Below are 27,487 nucleotides of genomic sequence, written 5' to 3'. Positions count from 1 at the left end.
AATAGTGGAGAATGCAAGGGTAGCAAAGAGAACATTCACTATCATTTAGGCAGTAAGATTTATATTTAGCAATATATTAGACTCAGAGCTTGTTTGAAACAGAAAGAACCACTGAAATTTAGTCTTTTCATCTTGCTGATGAGGAAAATAAAATTTTTTATTTCACACTGAAATCTCTAAAAACCTCAACTCCTATTACTTCAAAATAGTACTTCCCAATAGAACTTTCTATAATGATGAAAATGTTCTCTATGTACACTGCCCAGTATGGTAAACACCTAGCCGCATGTGGCTACTGAACATTCAAAATGTGCCTAGTATACTGTGTGATCAACACTGAATTCTTAATTTTATTTAACTTCGATATACATTTAAATAGCTACCTGTAGTGTACTAGTGGTTCCTACATATATATTCAACGGCCCTATTGGTTTAATAAACATTTTTATCATTTAAGTGGTGATCTGGCCAACCTAGCAGCATCATTCCCCTGAGATAATCTAGTATGGAAAGAACCAGGGTCCTGACGGGTCCTCGTGGGTCTTTTATGCAAATTAGAAAAAAAGCACATTTTTAGGAAGAGATAGCTCTCAGGGCACAAGGTTTAGTTAATGGCAGCCTCAGCCAACCCCTTTGGGTGGTTAATGAGGAGCCACAAATACATGGTGACTCTGAAAAGGATGCAGGCTTTGGAATCAGATGAACTTGGGTTCAAATCGTGACCTCTCCTCTTGTTTAATTTTATTTTACTTTAAAGGAAAACCATTTAAAACCTTAACGTGGCATTTACATGGCACATATTTATTGAGAGCCTGATCCAGGTGCTAGTATTATAGAAGTAAAGGAGACAAAGTCCCTGCCCTACGGAGCCCAAAAAGAATAAGGGAACACAAAAAATAAAAAAGCAAATAATAAATAAAATTTCTAATCATAGTAAAACAAATAGAGAAGATGAGCACAGTCTAGAATGCTTGGCTCCTTCTCACCATCCAAGACCTTGGAGAAGGGTCTTTAAGCAATGGGAAGGGCAGTTATAAAAGTCCTAAGGCAGGAATGATGGTGGCTGGTTTAAGAGGCAGAAGGGAAGCCAGGGCAGCTGAGGGGGAGTAAATGAGGGAAGCAGATGTAGGAAGTAGGTCACAGGAGGAGGCTGGAACCAGATCAGGGGGGCTTGGAGGCCAACTGGAAGTCACTGGGAAGGCAGCCAGAGAGATCTTCTAAAATATAACTCATTTCACTATGTGCTTAAGTTTCTTCGCAGTCTATCACTAGGTATATGACCTTGGACATGTTAGTTTTCTTCTCGGAACCTTGGTTTTTTCATTTATAAGGATGCAATTCTATCTGCTTCATTTGACTGATATGAAGATTGAGATAATGTAATAGAAGTATCTGGTACAACGTCTGATGCACAAACAATGATAAAGTTTTAAATTTGTGTATAACATAGAAAATATGGAGAGTTAAGGGAATAGAATGGTACAATATTTTAAAACAGACTCAACTACGTGCATCTTCAGAGTATATGTCTTCATAGTGTGATCCTCTACAAGTAAGGTACTTTGGGGTCTTAGTAACAAGATGCCTTGAATATGCACTAAGAATTCATTTAAATATCAAAGCTCAAAGAATTCGTATCTCATGTTAGTCATATGCTTTCACCCTTCAGAATCACTTTCATTGGAGTCATCTTCTAGCAATATTATGTATTCATAGGAAGAAATGACTAATTCCTATAATTTATTGACAATTTAAAAGTAATACTGAGCTAACCCAGTCCCACTTGTTTTATTCAAGGCTTTTATTTAATTTCACTTTTTTATGAGCAGTTCAGAATCAAAATCCAGAAAAAGCCTTGCTGCCCTTCTGTTCAAGCACTCACCCAAGATGGAAACACACACTTTGCTTGCTCTAAATCTGCAAAGAAGCAATCTGAATCACCAAGGAAGATCCTTCAGTCATTGGGGTTCTTCCTGGCATGGTTTCCCCCCCATAATTTGCAGGGTATTTTCCCTTCTTCTTTTAGAAAAAAATCTTCAGGCTGATTCATCAAGCACCATTTAAAAAAAAAACAAAAAACAAAAAAAAAAAACACACAGTCAAGTTAGTAGTGAGAAACAATAGATGCATTACTTTGGTCTCCTTTTCCAGCTGCCCTCTCAGTTCTTCAATCTGCTGAGTGAAGTTGCTCTTTTCCCTGGAAAGCTGGTTTACCAGAGCCTCCTTCTCTTCAAGCCTCCGTAGAAACTCGCCTACAGAAAGATTTCACAAAAGTACATAATTACAGTCTTCCTATCTATTGCCTCCTCCACTTGACTTACTGACTTTAAGATTAGCCAGAACGACTCCAACCCACATATTTTTGATATTTAGGAAGGGTCTGAGAGTCCTATTATTTAGCAAAACCATGGCAATTATCCTTTTCAGAACTCCAAAGACAGTCCTAAAACTGAACTGATTTTTAGTAATAAGTATGAACCGATAACAGATATTAGCTACTATTTACTGAGAAACTTCTATGCCATAGGTACTTTATGTATATTAGTTTAATTTTCATAACTCCTTGATAATGTAGGTATTATACTATTTTCCAGAGGAGGAAACAAAGCAACTTACTTAAATATGACTGACACAGAAACATACACAGTTTGTAATTGGTGAAGGTAGATTCAAATAAAGTTCTTGAAGACTACATTCTTCTCTACCGTACTCCCTTGTTTATTATATATGCCTTTGCATACTTCGGTCTGTCTATATAATTTTTAGATAATTATAACTTTTGCCTCATTTGTAAAATGAAGATAACAATAAAAGTTTCTTAATTAAAACTAATGTGAATATATTTTATAGACTGAACTGCTAAATAAATATTAGCAGTAGTCACTAAACGGTAGGAAATGTGACCATGAGAGGGAGAAATTCTATCAAAGTCTAGTCTATTGTCCCTGCTTAACTTGTCCTACTAATTATAGTCCAGCCTTCCATATCTGTAGGTTCTGCTTTGTGGATTCAACCAACCAAGGTCTTACAATTTAACTCAATTCTGACACTATCTACTTAGAGACAGTGTCAGATATACACAAACATGAACATACGTACGTATAGGGATATATGCGTGTACATATATACACATATATACACACACACACATATATATGCATATACACATATATACAAACCTATAGGTACGTGTACATATCTTACTATGAATCACAATATCACATACAGTATTTTAAAAATCATATTTGTTAACATGACTGCTGAACTCATCAGAAAAGCCTAAGAATTTAGAGCCATCAACCTAATGATGGCAAATACACGTTTTCTAAAATATAACTTTTACCTAAAACCTCCTATATTGTTATTGCCAACAAACGTTGCCAGTTGTTTTCCTTGAAGTGACAAGTTTCCTTTGCTCATTTCTGAGAAATCATCTGCCAAACACGTAAGTCTAAATAAGCCTCATTTGTTTGTCAGTCATTCTTTCAAGTAAAAGTGATACTCCCTGAAAAAACTGCTAGCTCAGCTAGAGCTTAATCACACATCTTACTCCAGTATGAAACAGGAATGGAATTTTTTATGCATACTTCTTGTTTCATCACACAGAATATTAAAAAGATATATACTCAAGAGTTGAGATGTAGTAAAATTCATTTTTCCTGCTTCTTTAAGGACATCCTTAAGTGAAACTGACTCTTTAAAAAACTGTGAGTACATATTAGTGAATACAATTTTTACTAGCATGTTTTAGTGCTACTATGTTGACTTGTCATCAGGCTCCAGCAATTTTAATCATTGTTGCTTTTGCCTTATCAACACAAATGGCATAAGGATTTAAGGAGCAAATAGCATCTCTGTATTATAATAAAATAGCTTCAACCTCATAGACCCCCTACAGGGTCTTGAGAATCGCTTGGGATATGTGAACCAAACTTTAAGAGTATCTGAATGAAAACATCTTGTGAGTTTTTGTTTGCTTTTTTGTTTTGTTTTTTTTGAGATGGAGTTTCACTCTTGTTGCACAGGCTGGAGTGTAATGGTGCAATCTTGGCTCACCGCAGCCTCTACCTCCTGGGTTCAAGGATTCTCCTGCCTCAGCCTCCTGTTTTTGTTTTTCTTTTGAGGCAGAGTCTCACTCTGTTGTCCAGGCTGGGATACAGTGGTATAACCACGGCTAGCTGCAACCTCCAACTCACAGGTTCAAGTGATTCTCTACCTCAGCCTCCCGAGTAGCTGAGACTACAGGCATCCACCACCATGGCCGGCTAATTTTTTTATTTTTTGGTAGAGACACAGTTTTGCCATGTTAACTAAGCTAGTCTCAAACTCCTTGCCTCAAGTGATCTACCTACCTCAGCCTCCCAAAGTTCTGGGATGACAGGCATAAGCCACCATGCCTGGCCCAAAAACATCTTATTTAAAAGGATTCTGAAGAAATATAAACCCACTACCTGTCTGAGACTAATATATCATGTATATTACAGAGCCACCACCCAGTTAATGTGGCTTAATTGATCTAATTTACTATTGGTTTTCCTCTGAAAGCAGAGTATGGTAAGCTGACAGAACAGAGCATGAGAAAGAAATTTTGGTGGTAGCTACCAAAAATAAAAACAAAAAACAAAAACAAACAATCTGGAGCATGGACCTGGTAAGGGGAGGATAAGCTTGGATAAATTTGTACTTCGAATTTAATTTACACAAAAGCCAATCAAACGGTAAAGCTAAAAGAAGGAAGCAAAAAATCCTGCAGCCTAAGCAGAATTATCGTCTCAGACCCACTTTCATTTTACTCACTACCCACCAATTTCCTCATCAAAAAAGTGAGTAGAAAATTAATGCCAATAACTAAGGGGAGACAGCAATGCCTATCAAACAGATTTTACACAGCACTTCCTTCAGGGCCAGATATCCAGATATTCTCCAGCTTTGTCTCTGAACTGTGGACTCTACATACCAACTAAATCCTGAATAGCACAGATCAAAATGGGGGCTGGGTAGCAAGGCCAGGTGTCACACACCCTGTGGGCACTATAAGAATAGTCCCACTCAGTGTCCTTAATAGAACCAAGACACTTTCTTCTTCTAGATTTCCAGGTTTTTAGTTTTATCAACTAATTTGAATTTAGCTCTATCCTAGACTTAGCGTCTGCAAATAGAGGTGTCTACTGGAGGAATCATGTGATATAGACCAAATGTGTTCATTCTCTTTTTAAAAGTGTGTGCCTCTTGAGCATCAAGAAGACATTGTTGGCCGGGCATGGTGGCTCAAGCCTGTAATCCCAGCACTTTGGGAGGCTGAGGTGGGTGGATCACGAGGTCAAGAGATCGAGACCATCCTGGTCAACATGGTGAAACTCCGTCTCTACTAAATATACAAAAAATTAGCTGGGCATGGTGGTGCGTGCCTGTAATCCCAGCTATTCAGGAGGCTAAGGCAGGAGAATTGCCTGAACCCAGGAGGCAGAGGTGGCAGTGAGCCGAGATCATGCCATTGCACTCCAGCCTGGGTAACAAGAGCGAAACTCCGTCTCAAAAAAAAAAAAAAAAAAGAATACAGTGTTAATTTTCATTGACCTAGGAATTCTCTCTCTTGGAATATATGACTAAAACTGATTTTAGTTATAGATAAACCCCTAGCCACATGTCCATAGCAGAGAGACAAGTCGAGTTGCAGGGCAAAGTTAGGCATAGTCAATCTTGACGAATGAAGCAATCATTATAGAGGACTGAGTATGCAGAATACAAAAGCTTGTGATGAACTGAAAAAGAAAAGCCCCTGATAGATGGCTACAATTTAATAGATTGGAAAAACAGAAAAAACAAAATCCATAGCAGTTGATAGTAACGAATAAACCATAGGACATTTTTTTTTACTTTCATTTATCAAATGTTTATGGAGGATCAATAAATCCCAGGCAGTGTTCTAGATGATTGACATACACCAATGAACAAAGACCCTTGACCTCATGGAACTTATATTCTGACAGATGGAGACAAATATATTTATTGTGTCAAGTAAGTAGTTTGTTTAAACTTAATAAATACTATGGAAAGAGAAGCACTTGAGGAAATGGGTTGACAGTATTCAAACGTCACCTTCTCAACAGGGCCTATCCTGACTTGCCCCAGATATCCACTTGAATAACCCTTGTCCTCAAACCTTTGTGGCATTCATAAGGTGTTCCAGGCAGAGTGAACGGCTAGGGCAAGGCTCTAGGGTGGGAGTGTGCCTGGGGTGTTCAAAGCACAGAAAGAAGTGGCCAATGCAGAATGAGAGAAAGGGCATGTAGGAGAAGGGGTCAGAGAGAATGGGGTCCGATCACGCAGGATCAGGTAGCCAACCATACAGACCACTGCTTTACCAGGTGTGAAAAGAGATGCAGATTTGTTATCCAAAAAAATATAAAATTTTTTTAAAAATTTAAAAATATTCAATGAGGTAGAAATTGTAAAAAAAAAAAAAGTCTACTAGTAGACTGTGGATTGCCCCTCCCATGCTTTGATCTTGACAGCTGCTTCTGCCGATGGCATATTACTTTACTTTTTATTTCTGGGAAGGGAACTAGGCAGGAGTTGCCAAGTGGCACAGAGGTAACACTTCCTAGACAAAAGGCCTGTGTGTGGCAAGGCTGTCTCAGAGGCAGCCTTCCTCACATAGGATCTTCAGGTGCCCACCCAGCCCCGGTGGGCAGTTCATTATCTCAGCTGGGCCTTCGTGAGTCTGCCGGGATGGAGAACTGCCTACGAGTCAAGCAGCACACTTACTTACCACTCTCACTCCACAGCTTTGTCTTTTGTGCTGTCAGGTCATTTGCCAACTGAGTCACCTTATCTAGCTTTGCATTTGCTTCATTCAAGCGCTCTTCATACACAGTACAGAGTTTCTCAGCATTTGCCTATAAGTTGAGAGAGAAGGGCTGGTCATGGCTCAGAGAGGATACTCTGAATCAGCTGCACGAAGGAGTAGGGGAGGAGTGGCTCCAGGGACCCACACGCTCTTTTCTGTAGTGAAGAGCTCAGCCAGCATTGGGAGACCACGTTTTCTGATCTAAACAAGTACAATCAACTCCAGGGTCCGGACCACAAGAGGCCTAAGCTTTGCAGAGTACAGGTGTCTTGGGAGACACCCAAAGTCCTGAGTATTAGGATTCTTTCCAGAATTATTTACTTTTCTGGAGAAGGCAACATGTCAAACACTAATAAGGTATATGATCATTTTCTGACTACATATTTAACTAACTTTTCCACTAGAATATAACTTTCATGAGGGAAGAGATCCAGTTTAAATATGTAACCCCCATTGTCTAGAATAGTGCCTGGCACAAAGGAGAGCAATATCCAAGGGGAAGGGGCAGAGGAAGGGGAAGGAAAAGAGGGAGGAGAGGGAAAAAAAAGAGGAAGGAAATCTGGAAGGCTGCCCAAGCAGGATGGAAGAAAGCGGATGGGTCTGAGCTGCAGCAGCCTAACAACAGAAACGTGAGCTGTCAAAGCAACTGTACCCCACTGATCACTATGGCTACAAGCTCAAGATGACCCTGTTGGGTAAATACTTCAATCCCCAAACTCAGCTTCTCAGAATTGGCTTTTTGTGCTTGGAGAAAAAGATATGACGTTGGCCTTTGCCCAATATACCCAAGTTAAGTACCCAATCTAATCACCAGATTCTTGCCACATTCTGAGAACTCATGCTAGTGGTTTTGAGGCCCATGATCCTCAGACAGGACTAAGAGCTGCCAAATGTAGGATGAGGTATTCCCTTTAGCATACAAATTAACTGTAGTTTGCATTCTTATTATTTATATGGTCAGAAAGAGTAAAATTATATTATTACATTGGTGATGGCCTTCCATGGTTCTACAGATTTTACATAGCTGTTTTCATGAAACTCAAGTGTAAATTATCTTTGAATGCCTTCCATCTGCCCCATCATTGGTGATGGTGATGACGACACTATTAATGGTAACAGCAGCAGCAGTTAACATTTATTGGGTGCTTGTTACATACCCAGCTCTCTTCTAAGTTCTGTGCGTTAAATCTCAATTCATACAGCAGCCCATGAGGCCTTTGTCTGCACAAAGTATGCTATGGAAATGGAAGAATTGGGAGACAAAGAAAAGATTTCGTGAATGAAATTTTGAGAAAATAGTGAGGTATGGTGAGATGGGGAAAGCTGATGGTGAGCCTAATAGTTTCAGTGTTAACCTAATTGTTATGACAGAGCAATGGCCAAAGGACCAGGAATGTTTCAAAGGTGATGCCAGGTTTAGTCCTCTGGAAAACTTCTGTATCGGCCAAAACCTTGGCCATCTCTAGCTGGAGCCTATGTTGTGCTGAAGATTGTTTTCTTCATGCTATGTTGCAGGACTTTTCCTTAGGTCAGCTACAGATGGGGTTCTTTGTCTCTGGCCAGGAAAATTCAGAATCAGACTATTGGAATGGCGAGCAAGACAGGGTTTTACAGAGTGAAAAGGAAGAAAAGGGGGGAAACAGAGATTCTCACAAGGCTAGAGTCCCTGCTAGAGTGCTTTCTGCCTGCAGCTTGAATCCCAGGTTTCACACAGGAAGAGGAGGGGCCAGGCTCCACCCCACTGCAAAAGGCGCGAACTTTCCCAGGCTCTACTCCAGTGGGCAGGCTGGTTGGGGTTTCTCCAGGGACCTCCTCCCACCTGGCTGTCTCACTTGCTAATAGTTATTCTCTGAGAGACTACTAAATTATGTCTTCTTACATCTCCAATGCAGTGTTATATAGTTCCAGTTCCCAGATGTCCTATAGCACACCCAGGCCTGGTGAAAACAGGCTTCACAGAGATTCAGTGGCCAGCTTCTCATACAATGCCATCAGCCTCACATAGGTTAGAGCATTAACGTTGAATGCCCAGCATGCTCAATCATCCCCACTCTCCACTCATAACTAGAAGAAAGCTAATGATCAATGTGACAGTTTTTACGTTGTCTGCACAGTATCTAATTATATGTTGAATTTTGTTTGCTCTCACTTCTGAAAATGACTTTGACAGTCAAAGTTGGCATGCTTATTTTTTTCCTCACAATATCTCTCCAAAGTTCAGATTGCCTCTGTTTTACAAATGAGAAAACTGAGCATCAGGGAGGCTAAATAACCACCCCAAATTCACAAAGCTGTTAAATGTCGGAATCAGAATTTGAACTGAAACTGCCTGTGTAGATGCACACACACACACAGAAAACGTCAAATACTAGATTTCTAAGCATCTTTCATATGAAGCAGTGATAAAGGAAATGCTAAGGATTAATTGACTTCATGTCCTAGGTGGCCCACATTGCCATGAATCCCGGGCTCCAGAGGAAAATGGATAAAAATAGGATGATTATGAAAACCACTTTTCTTTTATGATGTCTCCAATAGCAAATGACCTGTTAACTGAGCCAAGAGGAACATATCCAGGTGTGAGCAATGGCACCTGTTTGTGGCCCTGAATATGCTGTGCTATGCACCTGTTTGCTTAGGGTGAAAAAGCACAGATCTCTACAAGACAACTTAGTCAATGGTGTGTGGCAATGGCAAGAAAAAGAGCCAAAAATTTCCCAGTTGCTCAAGAGAAGTCCATGTGGTGAAGGCCAGCTGGGTTCTGCATATCTGTAGAGGAGGCAGCCCACTTGGGCAGAGAGAAAAGGCACTTGCCCTTAGGCATAGCATCACATGGGAGGTATCCACACAGGCAATGCTAACCACTAGTATAGTGTTTTCATGTAAAACGCATTTTCATAAACAGGATCAGCAAAAGACAATTAGATTGTTTATCTAAAAGAGGCTTGTATAGGGATATAGCATGGAAAAGACTTGTACTCTCAAAAGAATTTTTAATTTAAGCATAAGGATAAGCGGTATGTTCTGATACCAAGGATGAGAAGGTTAATGGAATAAGAAACATTTATCTCATAGCTGATTCTTAAAATGATGCATAAAAATGCTGCCTCCCAGAAATGCCGGGACCAATGGGAATTCAAAATAATCAAGATAATTGTGAGATTTCCTATAACTTCTAAATTGCCCTGAGCCTCTCTGTCAGCATAATATGCTTTTAAAAATGCTTCGATCTTCATTGTACCACTGAGCATTGGCATTCTTGGCATTATAATTCAGAAAATGATAAAGTCAACAACTCAAGGAACAGTTTAGCCTAATGTATATGCCTATGAGAGTGAACAGAAACAATTTATCATGCCAACAAATATTTAAAGTAGCAGCAGGACATGCTCCCCAACAGATATACACAGGACTTGGAATTGAAGTTCATCTTCTCCATCGAATTGTGTGGCCTTGGACAAGTCACTGAATCCATGAGCTCCAAGAGGCATATGTAAAAGCTGAAGCTAGTAACTGACTGCACAGACTCTACAAAGCACGGAGTAAACATGAAAATGAAACCTAGTTTCTGCTTTCAGTTTAAGCAAAGCTAAAAAACTAGATAATGCATCAGCATAAAGAGGGACCCCAAAGTACTACAGGAACTCAAAAACAGGCAAGTTCTTAATGCAGGAGTTTGAACTTGAGCATTCCAAAGAGAATAATTAGTTTGGAAAAGACACATTGGTGTAAAAATGAATATTTGGCGAAAAGCAAGCTGAAATGGAAGATCCATGAAACAAAGCAGTGGGATCTAAAACTGGCAAGACAGGTTGACTCTGATCACAGATTACAAGGTACCTTGAAAGCAGAAGTTTGGAGTTCATTTTTAAGCAGGGACATAATTCAATAAATCCATGCTTTGTAAATATTCTGAACACTTTATAAATACTAATTTGGATATATAAATATAAAATGGTTTTAAAAAATGAAAGACTAGAAGCAAAAAGAGATAATTGAGGAAACCACTGTAGTCATCCAGTTGAAAGGTAGAGAGAGACCTACATGGGAATGGGAATAGAAAACTATGAGATGGTAAAGACTGGCCTGCTGCAATAATTGACTGAAAAGCAAATAGGGAAGAAAGAAGTGGTTCAGGCTTAGAACCTGAGTTATAAAAAGAACCACGTGCCAGGGACAGAAATGTTCAGAGGAAGTGCCAGCTTCAGGAGAAATAAAGACAGATGGCAGGGATTAAAGGAGTAAGAAGGTAGTGAAGTACACAGCTACTGTTAGAAAAAGCCTACATTCCCATGAATGGAGCATTAAGAATCCTTCTGGTGACGGCTGACAAGAAGAGGTGAACTGTGGAGAGAGAATTAATCTTCTTAGAGATTAGTTGGATGGCTGTGATTACAATGCTGGTAGAAATATGGAGAGTAAAGGCAATTCTACTGAGGTCTTAAAATGGAAGCTGGGAATATTTTACTGGAAACTGGAAGACGGACCATCCTTATTACGGAGTGCCAAAGAACTTGGCTGAACTATGCCCTAGTCCCTTGTGGAAGGTAGACTATAAGAGCGATGAACTAGGATATTTGGTGGAAGAAATCCTTAAAGTGTTCAGGGCTCCATGGCTTCCCTTGATTGCTTAAAACAAAATACGAAGAGAGAGAAATAAAGATGAAATGTATAATCAAAGAGAAGCAGAATTTACAGATTTTAGAAAATTCTCAGCCTGGCCAGATTGTGAAGAATAAAAAAGTAGTTTCAGAAAGAAAAACAAAACACTAAGGATGTAGACAAGCAGACATTTGATAAGGAAATTAGTAGGGATAGAAAGAAGCCAGGTGCTATTCATCACATCGATGGAAGGATGACCCTGAAGATATTTCTGAGACCTTTGTGGCTGCCCTACCCACAAAGGCCCAGAAGGCCAGGGCCTTGAAGGAAACATGATTTCAAGAGAGGATTCTCAGAGCTTGCTGCCCAGGGCTGCCTCTAGTCTTTGCTCCCTGCCTGCCAGTGTAGTGCTCCTCTGCCACTCAGGCAGGCTGAAGTTCAGCTCAGGTCACCACTCTGGAAGGCACATGCTGTAAACCATAGCAGCATCCACACAGTGCAAGCTCTGCAGGAGATACGGAAGCATAGCTCCTCCACCTAGATTTCAAAGGATATTTTGGAGAGCCTTGGGGTCCAGGCAGAGAATTGCCATGGGCGCTAGAGCCACTGCAGAGAGCCCCCACTGTGGCAGTGCTTAGTGGAACTGTGGGGGCAGAGTTGCCCCCAATACCCCAGACTTACGGAGCCACCAGCAGGCAACACTAACCTGGGAGAGCCACAAGCAACCAACTTCAACTCCTGAGAGGTGCTGCCAGGGGAGCAGTGCAACATGGGATCCTGGGGACCCAAACCCCACCTCAGGATGTCCAGAATATCATGGAGACATGGAGTCAAAAATGATTATTCCCAACTTACAAGATTTAACGTTGTTTGCTTATATTTGTGTTGGGATTTTCCCTTGTTACCTCTTTTTTCTTTCTGGTTTCTCTTTTTTTGGAATGGGAATGTCTATGCTATGTCTGTTCCACTATTTTATTGTGGAAACACATAACTTGTTTGATTTCACAAGCTCACAGCTGGAGGAATAATTTGCCTCAAGATGAATCATGCCTTGAGTTTCCCTCCTATATGATTTAGATGAGACTTTAGACGTTTGAGTTGACACTGAAATGACTTAAGTCTTTGGAGCCTCTTGGGGTAGAATGAATGTATATTGCTTATGCGAAGGACATAAATTTGAGGGACCAGAGGTAGAATGCTATGGACTGAGCATGTCCCCCCAAAATTCATATGCTGAAACAACTGCCAGTGTGATAGTGTTAGGTGGGGCCTTTAGGAGGTGATAAAGTCATGAGGACATGAGCCTTCATGAATGAGATTAGTGATATTAAAGGTGGAAGGGAACATCTGTCCCTTTCCTGTTTTTGCTCTTCTACAATGTGAGGATGCAGCAAGAGGCACCACCTTTAAAGCAGAGAGCCCTCATCAGACAACAAACCTGTTGCTACTTTGATCTTGGACTTTCCAGCCTCCAGAACTGTGAGAAATAAATTTCTATTATTTATAAATTACTCAGCCTGTGGTATTTTGTTAGAGCAGCAGAAATGAACTAAGATACCAAGGAATGAACTAAGATAGCTGTGAGAGAGAGAGAGAGAGAGAGAGAGAGAGAGAGAGAGAGAGAGAGAGAGAGAAACACAGATTGTTTCTTTCTACTTAGTAAGGTATTTAAAAGGAATTACTGTTAAACATTTCAGAAATCACTTTACATCACTGAAGATATTCTACATTTTTCTGGCCCTAGTCCATGAAGATCAAGCTTTATTGTCAGGCCATATCTTTCCCAGATGACTTCATAAAATCTGCTCACAAGGAGAAGAGATTACAGCAAGTAGGCATTTGCTCTGCTTAACCTAAAGCAAAGCTCCTCTCAACTACCAGAAGACAGGGTCACTGTTATCCGTGATCTGGTAGTAACCACTTGACATGAGAGCTTGCAGCATATAAGTTAATGGGCTCAGTAAAGAAAGAACAAATGATGAGCCTTTCTTATAGTACTGGCTGATTAAAGAGACGCCAGAGAACATGAGGGAGAAAAAGTTTCCTCCTCTCAGCAAAGCTATTTGTGTACACCATTCATTCAGATATGCTCTAGAAGTATCCATGCCATCACTAAGGAGTGCTCACAACAAAAGTCATTCTTCAAGAAAGATATAGATTGTGGTCTCAGATTTCCAGCTCACTTACTTACGCCATCACTAAAAAGATCCATAAGAAACATGGATTAGAATTCTGGTAAAACCAGAAGCCATTGTCAGGTCACATTCAGGCAATGGATGTGTGACCTTAACAATGACCACTAAGGTTAGGCCTGATCTATTCAGTATGAAGAACTATAGTCTTCATGAGAAAATAGGTCGAATCCCTAAGCTGGCTTATTTTTCTTTTCCCTCCCCTCTCATTTCTTCCCCTTCCTACTGACATGTTCAGAAGCCCATGAGGATAGCATGGGAGTGTCTACCTTAGCTCTTGTCATCTGCTCAACACGGGTCAGGAGGTCATCTACTTCTAGCTGCAAGTCACTCTTGTCTTTTTCCAGTTTCTGCTTCACCTGCTGTAGATTTTCTACCTGGCCCTCGAGCTCAGCCAGGTTGTCTGCATGTCTCTTCTTCAAAGATGCAGAAGTTGCCTCAAAGTGCAGCGTGGCCTCTTCCATGTCTCGGCGAAGCCTCTGGAATTTTGTTTCTTGTTTCTTAGTTATTTCCAGCTGAGCCAGACTGGCTCCTCCTACCTCCTCCAGCCTCTCATTCAAGTCGGCCAGGTCTTGGGTGAGGTCAGCTCTCTCCCTTTCCATCTTGGCTCGAGTGGTCCTTTCAGCTTCTAGTTTCTCTTTCAAATCCTTTATTTGAGTCTGTACCAATAAATAATTTTGACTTTTACTAAGCACTTGTAGCATATTCTGTATTTAAGAGCTTTACTCTATTTTTTAAATCACAAAGCTAACATGAAACTTTTGGTTCTCAATGTATAACTAAAGAAAACAGAATAGACAGAAGCTAAGTGATTCGCCCCGATTCAGTACCAAAACCAGAACTAGAATTTGCATTTCTTCCAAGTCACTCAGCCCCTGATGGTGGACAAGCTCATTAAATTATATACATGGAGGAGAAAGCTTAGTAAAGAGTATTTCCCAAAGAAATAGGAAAATAACTTTCATATGACAAAAGAGTGTTTAAGAGCATTTATGAAAATTGGAATAATAAATTTTATATACAAAAATCTTCCTTATCTGAAATTCATTGATCTCAGCTATCTGGGACTTGGGCAAAATTCTGATCATCTTATAAAATGAACATCTTCAAATTCAAGCAATTTACTTAAACAATATCAGTTTAATTTTACACATAATTCTAAAAAACTTGGTTACTTGGTTTTCTAGTCTGCAGGAGATTTCAAGTAAGAGATCCAAAATAACAAAGGGGAGTTGGTGAAGGAACGTGGATAAAGTGAGAAGTGATACAATATCATCAGAGGCAAGATTATTGGAAAAAGAAGTGCTAACAACCCGCGGCGCCCCAAGCCCTTTTAGCACAGGTCAAATAGGTCTGTAAATCCTGATAGCATCAGTGTATTACAGTACAATGAAGCCACTGATGTTATTATCATCACTTTAAATAATTAGGCATAGGTTAGGATAGGGGAGAAAACAAGATAGAAACTGTTTTAGAATATGTGTTCCTTTCCATTAAATAAGAGTACTGTGGCTTAGAAAAAAACTAACTTCTAGATTACACCAAATAAGTAGTCTCTCAGTTCTATAGATGAGGTATGACAGAAAAGGTGCTTAAAAAAAAGTATGATCTTCACATTCAAGTAACCATGATCCTCTTCCAACTGGTTAGCATGGGTTCCAAAACAACATTTATCCCAAATCATACCACCATTGAACCAAACATTTCTGAAATATTTTGTCAGAAATAATTTTCACAGAACTTTCTGAAGTCATTAAGGTAAGGAAATTTGCCTTTTGGATATATTGAATTTTTTTTTTTAATTTTGGATAAAATCAAGAGTCATTTGAAGTCAAGCCCAATGAATAGCATAACCACTTGGAGGTTAATAGCATGTCTGAAACTAAAATATGTTCACAAAATATTGAGACTGGTTTTCTTATTTGGCTCAAAATATTTCAGAAGATAAATATCAGAAAGAGGTTCCAAAAGTATTTTGAGCCATAGTTATATTACTAAGATATTTATTTAGTACCAAAGGGAAATTATCCATCTGAATGTATGTGTGCATTTGTGTGTAAAATTACTTTATAACATAGTCCTACGCTATGAAACTCACGCAGTCTAAAACTTATAAATAGCTATTTATTATCACATAATGTTTTGAGGCTACAAGTACCTATAGAACTTACTGATTTTCAGTCAGTCACCTTCTAATCACAAAGAATAATCATTATAAAAATTAAATTGCTAACACTGAATGCATACCATGGGTCAGGCACTGTGCTTATTACTTAAATATATTGTTGTGTTTAATAATATTAGCTCAATGGTTGCCAGAAGGATTCATGAGTGAAAAAACAAGTTTTGGATTTTAGCACAATGCCTCGTTCACAGCAAACATTCAACAACTTAGCTATTCACTTTTATTATTCTCATAAGGAAATTTAAGCTTAACTCTATCTGTGGAATGTCACCATTTCCCTTCTTAACCACTGTTCTTTTCTGCCTCTGTCTGTGGTTGGCTAAGGGTATGAATACCTTGGCAGAAAATTTGTCATTGAACTGCCAGTCATCACCCATGGATCTAAATACAAGTATACAGGCATATTTGATAATTGATTACCTGAAGCTCTTTAACCATCTTCTGAAGCTGAGCTACCAGGCCTTTCTCATTCTCCGCTTTTGAATGCATCTGACTCACTTCTAATTCTTTTCTGTTTAGAAAAATATAACAAATACAATTGTTCAGAACAATAACATTTTGTTTAAAGTAGTTAGAATTGTAATATTCCTAACACAAAGAAAAGATAAATGTTTGATGTGATAGATATCCCAATTACCCCAACTGAATCTTTGCACATTGTATACAGGTATCAAAATAGCACGTGTACTCCAAAAATATGTACAATTATTATATATCAATAAAAAAAACATGCTTTGACCAAAAAATGAGAATACCATTTTGTTTAAATATTTTTAAAATTACAGATATAATACAATAATTTATTCTCATTTGAAAACTTCAATGATTATACCTACATCTGAAGTTTTCTTAGCTATGATACCTGATATGGCTTGGCTGTATCCCCACCTGAATCTCATCTTGAATTTCCACATGTTGTGGGAGGGGCCAATGGGAGGTAACTGACTCACTGGGGCGAGTCTTTCCTGTGTTATTCTCATGGTAGTGAATAAGTCTCACGAGATCTAATGATTTTATAAAGAGGAGCTCTCCTGCACAAGTTCTCTCTTTTCGTCTGCCACCATCCATGTTAGATGTGACACCATCCATGTTAGATGTGACTTCCTCCTCCCTGCCTTCCACCAAGATTATGAGGCCTGCTAGCCATATGGAACTGGAAGTCCATTAAACCCTTTTTCCTGTATAAATTACCCAGTCTTGGGTAAATTTTTTTTTTTTTTTTGAGACGGAGTTTCGCTCTTGTTACCCAGGCTGGAGTGCAATGGCGCGATCTCGGCTCACTGCAACCTCCGCCTCCTGGGTTCAGGCAATTCTCCTGCCTCAGCCTCCCGAGTAGCTGGGATTACAGGCACATGCCACCATGCCCAGCTAATTTTTTGTATTTTTAGTAGTGACGGGGTTTCACTATGTTGACCGAGATGGTCTCGATCTCTCGACCTCGTGATCCACCCGCCTCAGCCTCCCAAAGTGCTGGGATTACAGGCTTGAGCCACCGCGCCCGGCCTTTGGGTAAATCTTTATCAGCAGTGTGAAAATGGAATAGTATAGTAAATTGTTACTAGTATAGTGGGGTGCTGTTGAAAAGCTACCCGAAAATGTGGAAGCAACTTTGGAACTGGGTAACAGGCAGAGGTTGGAACAGTTTGGAGGGCTCAGAAGAAGAATGAAAAATGGGGGAAAGTTTGGAACTCCCTAGAGCAGGCGTCCCCAGACTTTTTACACAGGGGGCCAGTTCACTGTCCCTCAGACCGTTGGACGGCCGCCACATACTGTGCTCCTCTCACTGACCACCAATGAAAGAGGTGCCCCTTCCTGAAGTGCAGCGGGGGGGCCAGATAAATGGCCTCAGGGGGCCGCATGCCTGCCCTAGAGATTTGTTGAATAGCTTTGACCAAAATGCTGATAATGAAATGGACAATGAAATCCTGGATAAGGTGGTCTCAGATAGAGATAAGGAACTTACTGGGAACCGAAGCCAAGGTGACTCTTATGTTTTAGCAAAGAGATTGGCGGCATTTTGCCCCTGCCCTTGAGATTGGTGGAACTTTGAATTTGAGAGAGATGATTTAGGGTATCTGGTGGAATTTCTAAGCAGCAAAGCATTCAAGAGGTAACTTGGGTGCTATTAAATGCATTCGGTTTTTTGTTTGTTTGTTTCTTGTTATTGTTGTTTTGAAGACTGAGTCTTGCTCTCATTCACGCCAGGCTGGATTGCAGTGGTGTGAACTTGGCTCACTGCAACCTCCACGTCCCGGGTTCAAGTAATTGTTCTGCCTCAGCCTCCTGAGTAGCTGAAACTATAGGGACATGCCATCATGCCCAGCTAATTTTTTTGTATTTAGCAGAGACAGGGTTTCACCATGTTGCCCAGGCTGGTCTTAAACTCCTGAGCAAAGGCAATCTGACTGCCTTGGCCTCCCAAATTGCTAGGATTACAGGCGTGAGCCACTGCGCCTGGCCTGCATTCATTTTATAAGGAAAGCAGAACATAAAAGTTCGGAAAATTTGCAGGTTGACAATGCGATAGAAAAGAAAATCCCTTCTTCTGAGAAAACATTCAAGCCAGCTGCAGAAATTTACATAAGTAACAAGGAGCTGAAAATTAATCCCCAAGACAGCAGGGCATGTCAGAGATCTTCACTGCAGCCCCTCCCAACACAGGCATAGAGGCCTAGGAGGAAAAAGGGTTTCCTGGGCTAGGCCAAAGGTCCCTGCGTGGTGTGCAGCCTAGGGACTTGGTGCCCTGCATCTCAGCTGCTCCAGCCATGGCCAAAAGGGATTAACATAGAGCTTGGGTCATAGCTTCAGAGGGTGCAAGCCCCAAGCCCTGGCAACGTCCACCTGGTGTGGAGCCTGCAAGTACACAGAAGGCAAGAATCGGAGTTTGGGAACCTCCACCTAGATTTCAGAAGATGTATGGACACGCCTGGATGCCCATGCAGAAGTTTGCTGTGGGGCCCTCATGGAGAAGCTCTGCTAGAGCAGTGCAGAAGAGGAAAGTGAGGTCAGGGCCCCCACACAGAGTCCCTACTGGGGCAGTTCCAAGTGGAACTATGAGAAGAGGGTCACTGTCCTCCAGACACCAGAATGGTATATCCACTGACAACTTGCACCGCATACCTGCAAAAGCCGCAGACATACCAGCAGCACATGACGGCAGCCAGGAGGGAGCCTGTACCCTGCGAAGCCACAGGGAAGGAGCCACCCAAGATCATGGGAACTCATCTCTTGTATCAGTGTACCCTGGATGTGAGACATGGGGATCATTTTGGAGCTTTTGGATTTGATTGCTCAGCTGGATTTCAGATTTGCATGGGGCCTGTAGCTCCTTTGTTTTGGCAAATTTCTCCTATTTGGAATGGCTGTATTTACCCAATGCCTGTACCCCCATTGTGACTAGGAAAGAAGTAACTTGCTTTTGAATTTACAGGCTTATAGGCAGAAGTGACTTGCCTTGTCTCAGATAAGACTTTGGACTGTGGACTTTTAAATTAAAGCTGAAATGAGCTAACACTTTGGGGGACTGTTGGGAAGGCATGATTGGTTTTGAAATATGAGGACATGAGATTTGGGAGAGGCCAAGGGCAGAATGATATGGTTTGGCTGTGTCCTCACCCAAATCTCATCTTGAATTTCCATGTATTGTGAGAGGGACTCTGTGGGAGATAATTGAATCATGGGGGCTAGTCTTTGCTGTGCTGTTCTCATGATAGTGAATTAGTCTCACGAGATCTGATGGTTTGATAAAGAGGCTTTCTCCTGCACAAATTCTCTCTCTCTTTTTGCCTGCCGCCATCCCTATGAGATCTGACTTGCTCGTCCTTGTCTTCTGCCATGATTGTAAGGCCTCCCAAGCAAGGCAGAACTGTTAAGTCCATTAAACCCTTTTTCCTTTAGAAATTAGCCAGTCTCAGGTATGTCTTTATCAGCAACGTGGAAACAAACTAATATAATACCCAATCCCTACTTTCCCACTAGAGGGAACCACCATTATCCATTTAGTATAAATCCTTCCAGAAATTTAACTACTGACATATGTTTGTGCTTACATGTACATATGTAGCTATAGAGTTTCATTTTCTTTAAAATGATAGAATATCATGTACATTTGCATTTATAGATTAATAACCTGATCCATATTAATAGATTATTACATTAAGATATAAGAATAACATTTACAATATAATTAACATTAAATATTGGTATCTTTAATATTTTAAATGTTATAAAGTTCAATAATATATTGAACTTAATTGAATATATTATTGAATTGAGAATGTTATTCTTAACAATACATTAAGCTTAAAAATCTTAAGCTATTATATTTTAAGCTAATTATTATATTAATAATATATTATTAATCCATTATTTTTCCTACTCAGGCCTACACAGAGTACTGCATTTAAAAATTAACTATGACATGGCATTTTAAGATTTAGACATTCCTTAGTTTGTGAATTTTCCAATTAATAAGCACTTAGGCTTCCTTAATATTTTGCTTTTACAAATCACACTGTTCATAATCATGCCCCTTGTATACATGTTTCTCTAGAGTGGATACTGAGCAGGAAATTGTTGGGTAATGTAAGTGCTAAAAAACATGATAGCCCTCTCTTTTAATCTCCACTAATACTGTGGGATCACTGTTTCTGTACATTTATTCTTAATAATATACTCCCAAAGTTTTCTTAGACAATAGAATAATATTTCATTTTTCTTTTTGAATGCTCTCAATTACTAGTAATGACTATATCCTGTCGGCTATTTGTATTTTTAAATTACAAATAAATCAAAAGAACTGTTTGTGTCCTTTGACCATTTTTCTATTAGGTTGTTCATCTAATTAGAGATTTTCCTTTGATTCTTGATATTTTTTATATTTGTTACAAATTTTTCTCTCACTTTATATCTTTTTTTCCATTCTATTTATGTTAGCATTTGTCACATGTTTAAAAATTTTGATGTCAAATATATCAATATCTTCCTTTTGTCTTTGGCTTTTTGTGACTTGTTGAAGAAGATTTAACCTGTCAATCTCTTAAGACTTATTGATTATATTTAAAAAAAATTTTTTTTAAATTGTGGTAAGAACACTTAACATGAGCTCTACCCTCTTAAATTTTTAAGAACAAAATATAGTATTCTTAACTATAGGTCCAATGTTGAAAAGCAGATCTCTAGAACTTAATCATCTTGCATAACCAACTTTATACTCATTGAACAAAAACTCTCCATTATTTCTCTCTCCTCCCAGCCCTTGACAACCACTTTTCTATGAATTTGTTTCTATGAATTTGATTATTTTTGATACTTCTGTCAGTGGAATCATGTAGTCTTTATCCTTTTTGCAATTGGCTTATTTCATTTCGTATAATGTCCTCCAAACTCATCCAAGTTGTTGCACATGGCAGGGTTTCTTTTCAAGGCTGAGTAACAGTCCATTGTTTGTGTATTTGTATTATATATCTGTATGTATACAGATATTTGTATGAATGTATGTATGTGTGTTTGGGGTTTCTTTCATTTTTAAAATTTTAATTCATTTATTTCAATAGGTTTTTGTGTATATGTGTATATACATATACACACACACACACACACACACACACACACACACACACACACACCTCCCACATTTTCTTTATCCATTCATGTATCAAAGGATATTTAGATTGTTTCTATGTATTGGCTATTGTGAATGATGTTGCATCTTCTAGTGGTTTTATGGCTTTGTTTTGACATTAAGTTCATCAGTGCAACTGAAGTTTGTGTGTATAAATTGTATGAGGTAGGAATGTCTCTTACTTCGGGAAATGAATAGCTAATAATTCCAGTACCATTTACTAAGTATCTTGTCATCACTAATTTGAAATGCCACCTTTATCATGTCTTGTTTCAAATACACATAGGTCTACCTAGGGAAAAAGTTTTATGATTAAGTTACAACTTTTTAAAACTATGAATTTCTAAAATGCTAAAACTCTTTACCTGTGGCCTACACAACATAGAGTATCATTTACACTTTGCTGGTTATAATTTGCACTGAAACAGGATCTTCAAAATTGAATGCTAAGGGAATTCTATAATCATATTGCTTTACATTATTCCATTCCATTCATAAGGTCATTTGTTTCATCATTTCTAAACACCTAGTAAGCCCGGTAACTCGTTAGCAGAATATGAGTTAAGCCTCACCAAGAGCATATATAATAGCATCTGTATATACCATCAAGAAAGTCAGACACTCATGGCTGGTCACTGGACTCTTCCCTCTTTTACTGTGGGCCTCAACCACTGAAACACTACGATCTTTAACCTGGCCTGCCTTACTCTTCATCCTCACTGTTTTCCTCTCTTATTTGGTATAATCTAAGTAAATGGAAAATCCCTAATGGTTAAAAGAAAAAAAAAAGTCTAAATAGAGGAAGATGAGAAAAGGGAGAATGTGAGAAAATCCATGTCACTGAGTAGGAGAACTAAACTGAGAAAGCCATCTTGCTCTGAGTTCCTTGGGGTATAAGGAATCCACATGAATGGAAAATTTCCTCAATTTTAATCTTCTTCATGGGTTGTTTTAGATTTAAAGGTTTAATATTTATATAGTAAATTATTTGATCAAAATTCCTATATAAATGTTAATTATGTTTGGCAAACATATATTATTTTAGTAACCAGAGAGTATATCAGTCTTCGCATCAGGATCCATTTTTTTTTTTTTTTTTTTTTTTACATATCATGACATTCGTTTCATCATGAGTAAAAGGAGAGAGACATTTTTATTTTTTTTACTTACAGCTGAAGGTTCCCAATAATTTACATCTTATATACCTTATATTATTCTTTCTCATCTGCTAGTCAGATACTTTCTCAGTTACATCCTTCTAGATATTGCATTTACTCTCTTTTTACAACTATAAAATAAAGCACAGCAAAGAAAAAAAAAGTCATTTCCTAAGCCTGTGATCCTTGCCTTGGGTCTTGAGCTATCTGGCCCTGGAGTGCTAAGGATAAATGAAATGAGAAAGCTGTTCCTTCTAATATAAGGTCTCCAAGAATCTCATGTCAACAGAAAGGTGGCTTACTTCCTCAGCTCTTCTGCCAGGTGTCGCTGGCTGCTCTCCAGGTTCTCCAGACTTTCCTGGTTCAGCTTTAAATCGCCCTCCAGTTTATGCAGCTCCCTTTCACAGTTCATTCTTGCTTTTCTCTCCTGCTCCAGGGCACCCTCAAGCTGAAAAAGGAGATATTATTTAGCCAAACCAATAGGTAGAGTTTATACTTCACTAGATGTGTTCATTAACCACTTACCTTCTGGAAAAAAAAGAAAGACACAAGCATAAATTCTATAAATGATCCCCAGTAACATAGAGATTTCCAAATAAATACTGCATATGTCAATAGGTTAACAAAAGAATCCAGAAATCACAGGGATAAAAGAAAACTTGAGAAATTACAGAACAGAAGTTCTGTCTTAGGGAAGGAACCAACAAGAAATGGCCAGTGAGCCCTTGATTGATTGCTTTCCAATGATAGGAAGCTCACTTCTTCACATGGCAGCTCATTTCACGAATGGATAAGTCCATTTACTGGGTAGTGCTTCTTCATAAGAAGCCAAAATATTCCCTGTAAATTCTATCCACAAGTACAAGCTCTGCTCCCTGGAGCAACACCAAGCAAATCAGTTTCCGCATGATCATCCTTAATAATTTGGAAGAACCCCTAGGCATCACTGGCCCATTCAAACACATTCTCCCATGGCATGATTTCCAAGCCTTGTCACCACCTTGGTACCCTCTTCTAGTTCATAACATCATGCCATATTCTGGTTCCTCACTAAATGTTCCCCATCAGAACATTCCAGTTTTGCATGGATTAATATTGCCAAGGATGATATAGAGGTTAGTTTTCCAGGAAACTAAGTAACCGCCACGGTACGGCTTTTTGTTTATTGATATGTTTACTTTCTAACAATGGAAGATATGCTCTGTAACCAACCAAAGAGATGAAATTCAAATTGGGAGGCGGGGAGAAATTCTGGAAAGGATATATGTAAAAATCTGAAAGCAGATGAACAGCGAGTGCTGTGCACTGGAGTCTGTGTCCCTGCCAAATTCATGCTTAAAATCCTAACCCCCAATGTGATGGTGTTGGGAGGTGGGGCCTTTAGGAAGTGATGAGGTCCTGAGGGTGGAGCCCCCATGAATGGTATTAGTCCTTATAAAAGAGACCCTGTAGAGCTCCCTTGTTCCTTCTGCCATGTGAGGACACACGGAGAAGTCACCCTCTGTAAACCAGGAAATGTGATCTCGCTAGACACCAAGTCTGCTGGCACTTTGCTTACGGACTTTCCAGCCTCCAGAACTGTAGGAAACAAACTGCTATTTGTTTGCCACCCAGTTTATGGTATTTTATTGCAGCAGCCTGAATGGACGAAGACATCAGGAGAGAATAAGTGTGTGCATGTGTGTGATGTGCATATACACGCACACATATAAATGCCAAAAAATCCTTCTGCTGAGGCTTTGTGAGATATGTAATCAGTGGAAGTAGGAAGAAATCTAATACAACTAATAGGTAGTAGAAGAAATTTATATAGAGGCAGGAAGAAAAAGCAGTAGATGAGGGAAAAAATCCTAACACCCTTGTCAACAATTTTTAAAGGCTACACTTTGGTGACTACTGAGAGCATGAATGCATACACTGTGTCAGCTGGGGTGGGAAAAAGGAAGAATTATGAACCCACACATTGAGACTGGTGTGAAACAGCTTTACTTCACAGGGCATTTAGAGGCAAAATGGGAATCATCTCCAGAATATTAAAAGCATTTTCCAGTGGTGTAGGTAGAACACAGCTTGTGTTCACATATCTTTCAACAATAAATAAATCTCAGCACACCACTGGAAACACACATGGCCTTTAAAACTAATTTTTCAACACCAGTGTCGAATAGAGTACCAGCATATCTGTGTCTGTGGGAGATACGAGGAAAAGCCAGTCACCTAAAGTGACAGCCCTTTACCATTCATCTTAATGTTCGTTTCCCATTGCCCAGGATCAAGTGAAAGTTGCTTTTAAAAACCAACAGATTATGTGTGGAGACCTCTCTTATACTGTTGGGGTTTAGTGTATAAGAAAAAGAACACTTTCATTCTCAATCACCAGGAAAACAAACTCTGCTACTAAGTTTTCCAGAAACTGTCAAGATAAATTAATGAAGTAAAAACTGGAGTTACATGTATATGTAGTAGACAGATCACTAACTAACCAGATACGCCGCTACTGACCTCATCAACTTGCTGTTCCAGCTTCAGATTCGCTTTGCTCAGGCTGCTGAGCTTCTCCTCCTCCATGTGCAGGTCATCCAGAGTCTGCTGATGGGCCTCCTGCACAACCTTGGCTGCTCTGTTAAGTTTGCTGATATCCTCATTTAGAAACTCTACTTCCTCAGTCAGGTTCTTGACCTGTGGGAAGAAGAAGACAGCTTCATTAAAGCCTCTGCTGGAACGCTGGGCATAACACTGAGGGTCATCTCTCTTTCATAGTCCAGAACAACCCATGAGGTATCCAGTGTCATCAGGAGCTGCTTTTAGCCAAATTCCTGAAACATTGTCTAAAACTAAATTTAGCTTTTCTCCCACAAAAGTGATCTGTTAGCTGTGATGGTCAGGAAATGAAGTATTCTGTTTAAACATTAATATGGATAAATAATTAACATTATTTATTCATTAACATTCTCAATATGAAATAAATTGGATGGCCAATTTAATTCACAGTATTATATATCAGTAACAACACTAAAGGCAAGGGCGCTTTCTTTTGAGGTGTCATGGCATGTACTGATTGTGTTATGCCTCAGTATCCCAAGAAAGTGGCAGTTAAAGAAAGGTTCCAGCTGATAAAATATGCAAACACGGACATTGACTATATCAGCCCCATGTGCTTTTTATGGAAGAGAATATAAAAATAAAAGTGCTATTTAATAGTCTGCCAACATTACAATGTCACTGTGGAGACTGTGTTTATCTGAGGCTTGATGCGGACTCCTCACTGTCCTCAATCCACACGTAGATGCACGAGTTAACCCTCAACCAAACCCTCAGCCCAAACAAACAAAACACGAAAGTCCTTAACTAGAATTAACTGACATCTTCAAGGTCAAACTCTAAATCAGGCGTCCCCAAACTTTTTACACAGGGGGCCAGTTCACTGTCCCTCAGACCGTTGGAGGGCCGCCACATACTGTGCTCCTCTCACTGACCACCAATGAAAGAGGTGCCCCTTCCTGAAGTGCGGGGGTGGGGGGGCTGGCTAAATGGCCTCGGGGGGCCGCATGCGGCCCGAGGGCCATAGTTTGGGGACGCCTGCTCTAAATCAATGATACAGCAGGGGACTCAGGCACACCCCAAATTATCTTTTAGCAAACCATATCATGCTCACTCTCCTTCCAAAAAACAAGGTTTCTTACAGGCCCGATGAAACCATTTTATTCTATTATAGAGTTCAGATGCAATAGGATTGGAACAAATGAAAATGTTTCATTTGGGAGATTAAATAAGGGTCCATAAGTTCAAATTGGAAATTTGAATCGGGACAGCAGTTTATCAGACCCTATATTTTGTGCCAGTTCTGACTCTCAATGCTATAAAATTGCAGACCGCTGTTTTAATTAACTTAAATAGAGCAAGTCGGATACCAAAACCTGATTTGAGAGTGGAATTCTGGCTGCTAGGCCTTCTTAACTAACATTATGGAAAAAGTACCTTGTGCTCTGTAGCACGCTTCTCCTTCTCTGACTTCGCCAATATTGTTTCCAGGTCATCGATTTCTTTCTTCAACTCAGAGCATTCATCTTCAAGTTTCCGCCCCCTGGCAGTCAGCTCAGAATTTATCTCCTCTTCTTCCTCCACCCTCTCCGACAGCTCCTTTACTCTGGCCTCCAGCTGGATCTTGGATTTAATCAGCGACTCGCACTGCTCTTCAACATTTGCCCGTGTCTCCTGCTCCTGCCATGATGAGGAGAAAATTGTTGCCAACAGCTGGAAGTAATTTATCAGCTAGGCGAAAATGCTGCTAACACATAGCAAAGAGATAATTGCCTGCCCTCTGTTCAGCTCTTTCACCTACCTTTCCTAAACAGCTGCAATAATATTCCCAGGTCCCTGATCTGATCACTAAGAAGTGGAGAAGTTGCTTCTGTTTGGAGGTGCTTTCAATCTCTCAGGCCAATTCAGTGGATTAGATTACCTCTTCTAAAGCACTTAATAGAATCCTGGTGGCCTAAAGGAGCTAGCGTGCCTCCAAAAATCAGTGGTGTGCTGCTTAAATCACAGCTTCTGGAAACATCCATATGGGCACAGAGTTTGAGGTTGATAACTGCTTATAAAATCATCTTTTAAAAAGCAGAGTTCCCTCAGAATATTGCACTATAGCTATCATAAGTGCATGGATGTAGTTATTTAATATACCTCTCTTCTAATGAATTGAGCTGAGTTACGTGTTTTTTAAATTTGTTGGCTAAACTTAGAATTCATAAGGTTATTTGCAAGTCATTAACTAGATTTCACTGTTATTTCCAACTAAAATTTTTGCCTCAATGATTCTGCCAGCACAAAGTTACACGAAGAGCATACAGTACTCTTCATCCTTTCACAGGCACCGCC

The 27,487-nt window shown here is 39.6% G+C and overlaps 1 protein-coding gene across 1 annotated transcript in view; it reads right to left on the bottom strand.

Moving 5' to 3' along the window:
* Positions 1-27,487, bottom strand: part of MYH15 (myosin heavy chain 15) — a 150,872-nt gene that overhangs the window by 40,112 nt on the left and 83,273 nt on the right. Inside the window, exons 23-29 of the mRNA XM_074404414.1 lie at positions 26,588-26,830; positions 25,112-25,288; positions 22,912-23,057; positions 16,250-16,340; positions 13,914-14,303; positions 6,773-6,899; positions 2,134-2,252 (exon numbers count right to left, since the gene is read on the bottom strand). Of these exons, the coding sequence (XP_074260515.1) occupies positions 2,134-2,252; positions 6,773-6,899; positions 13,914-14,303; positions 16,250-16,340; positions 22,912-23,057; positions 25,112-25,288; positions 26,588-26,830 (1,293 nt within the window). The remainder of the gene's footprint in view (positions 1-2,133; positions 2,253-6,772; positions 6,900-13,913; positions 14,304-16,249; positions 16,341-22,911; positions 23,058-25,111; positions 25,289-26,587; positions 26,831-27,487) is intronic.

Source organism: Saimiri boliviensis, chromosome 8 (assembly GCF_048565385.1).
Source record: "Saimiri boliviensis isolate mSaiBol1 chromosome 8, mSaiBol1.pri, whole genome shotgun sequence".
NCBI lineage: Eukaryota > Metazoa > Chordata > Mammalia > Primates > Cebidae > Saimiri > Saimiri boliviensis.
The sequence above is the reverse complement of the archived record's forward strand: the minus strand, read 5'-3'. Positions and strand labels throughout refer to the sequence as shown.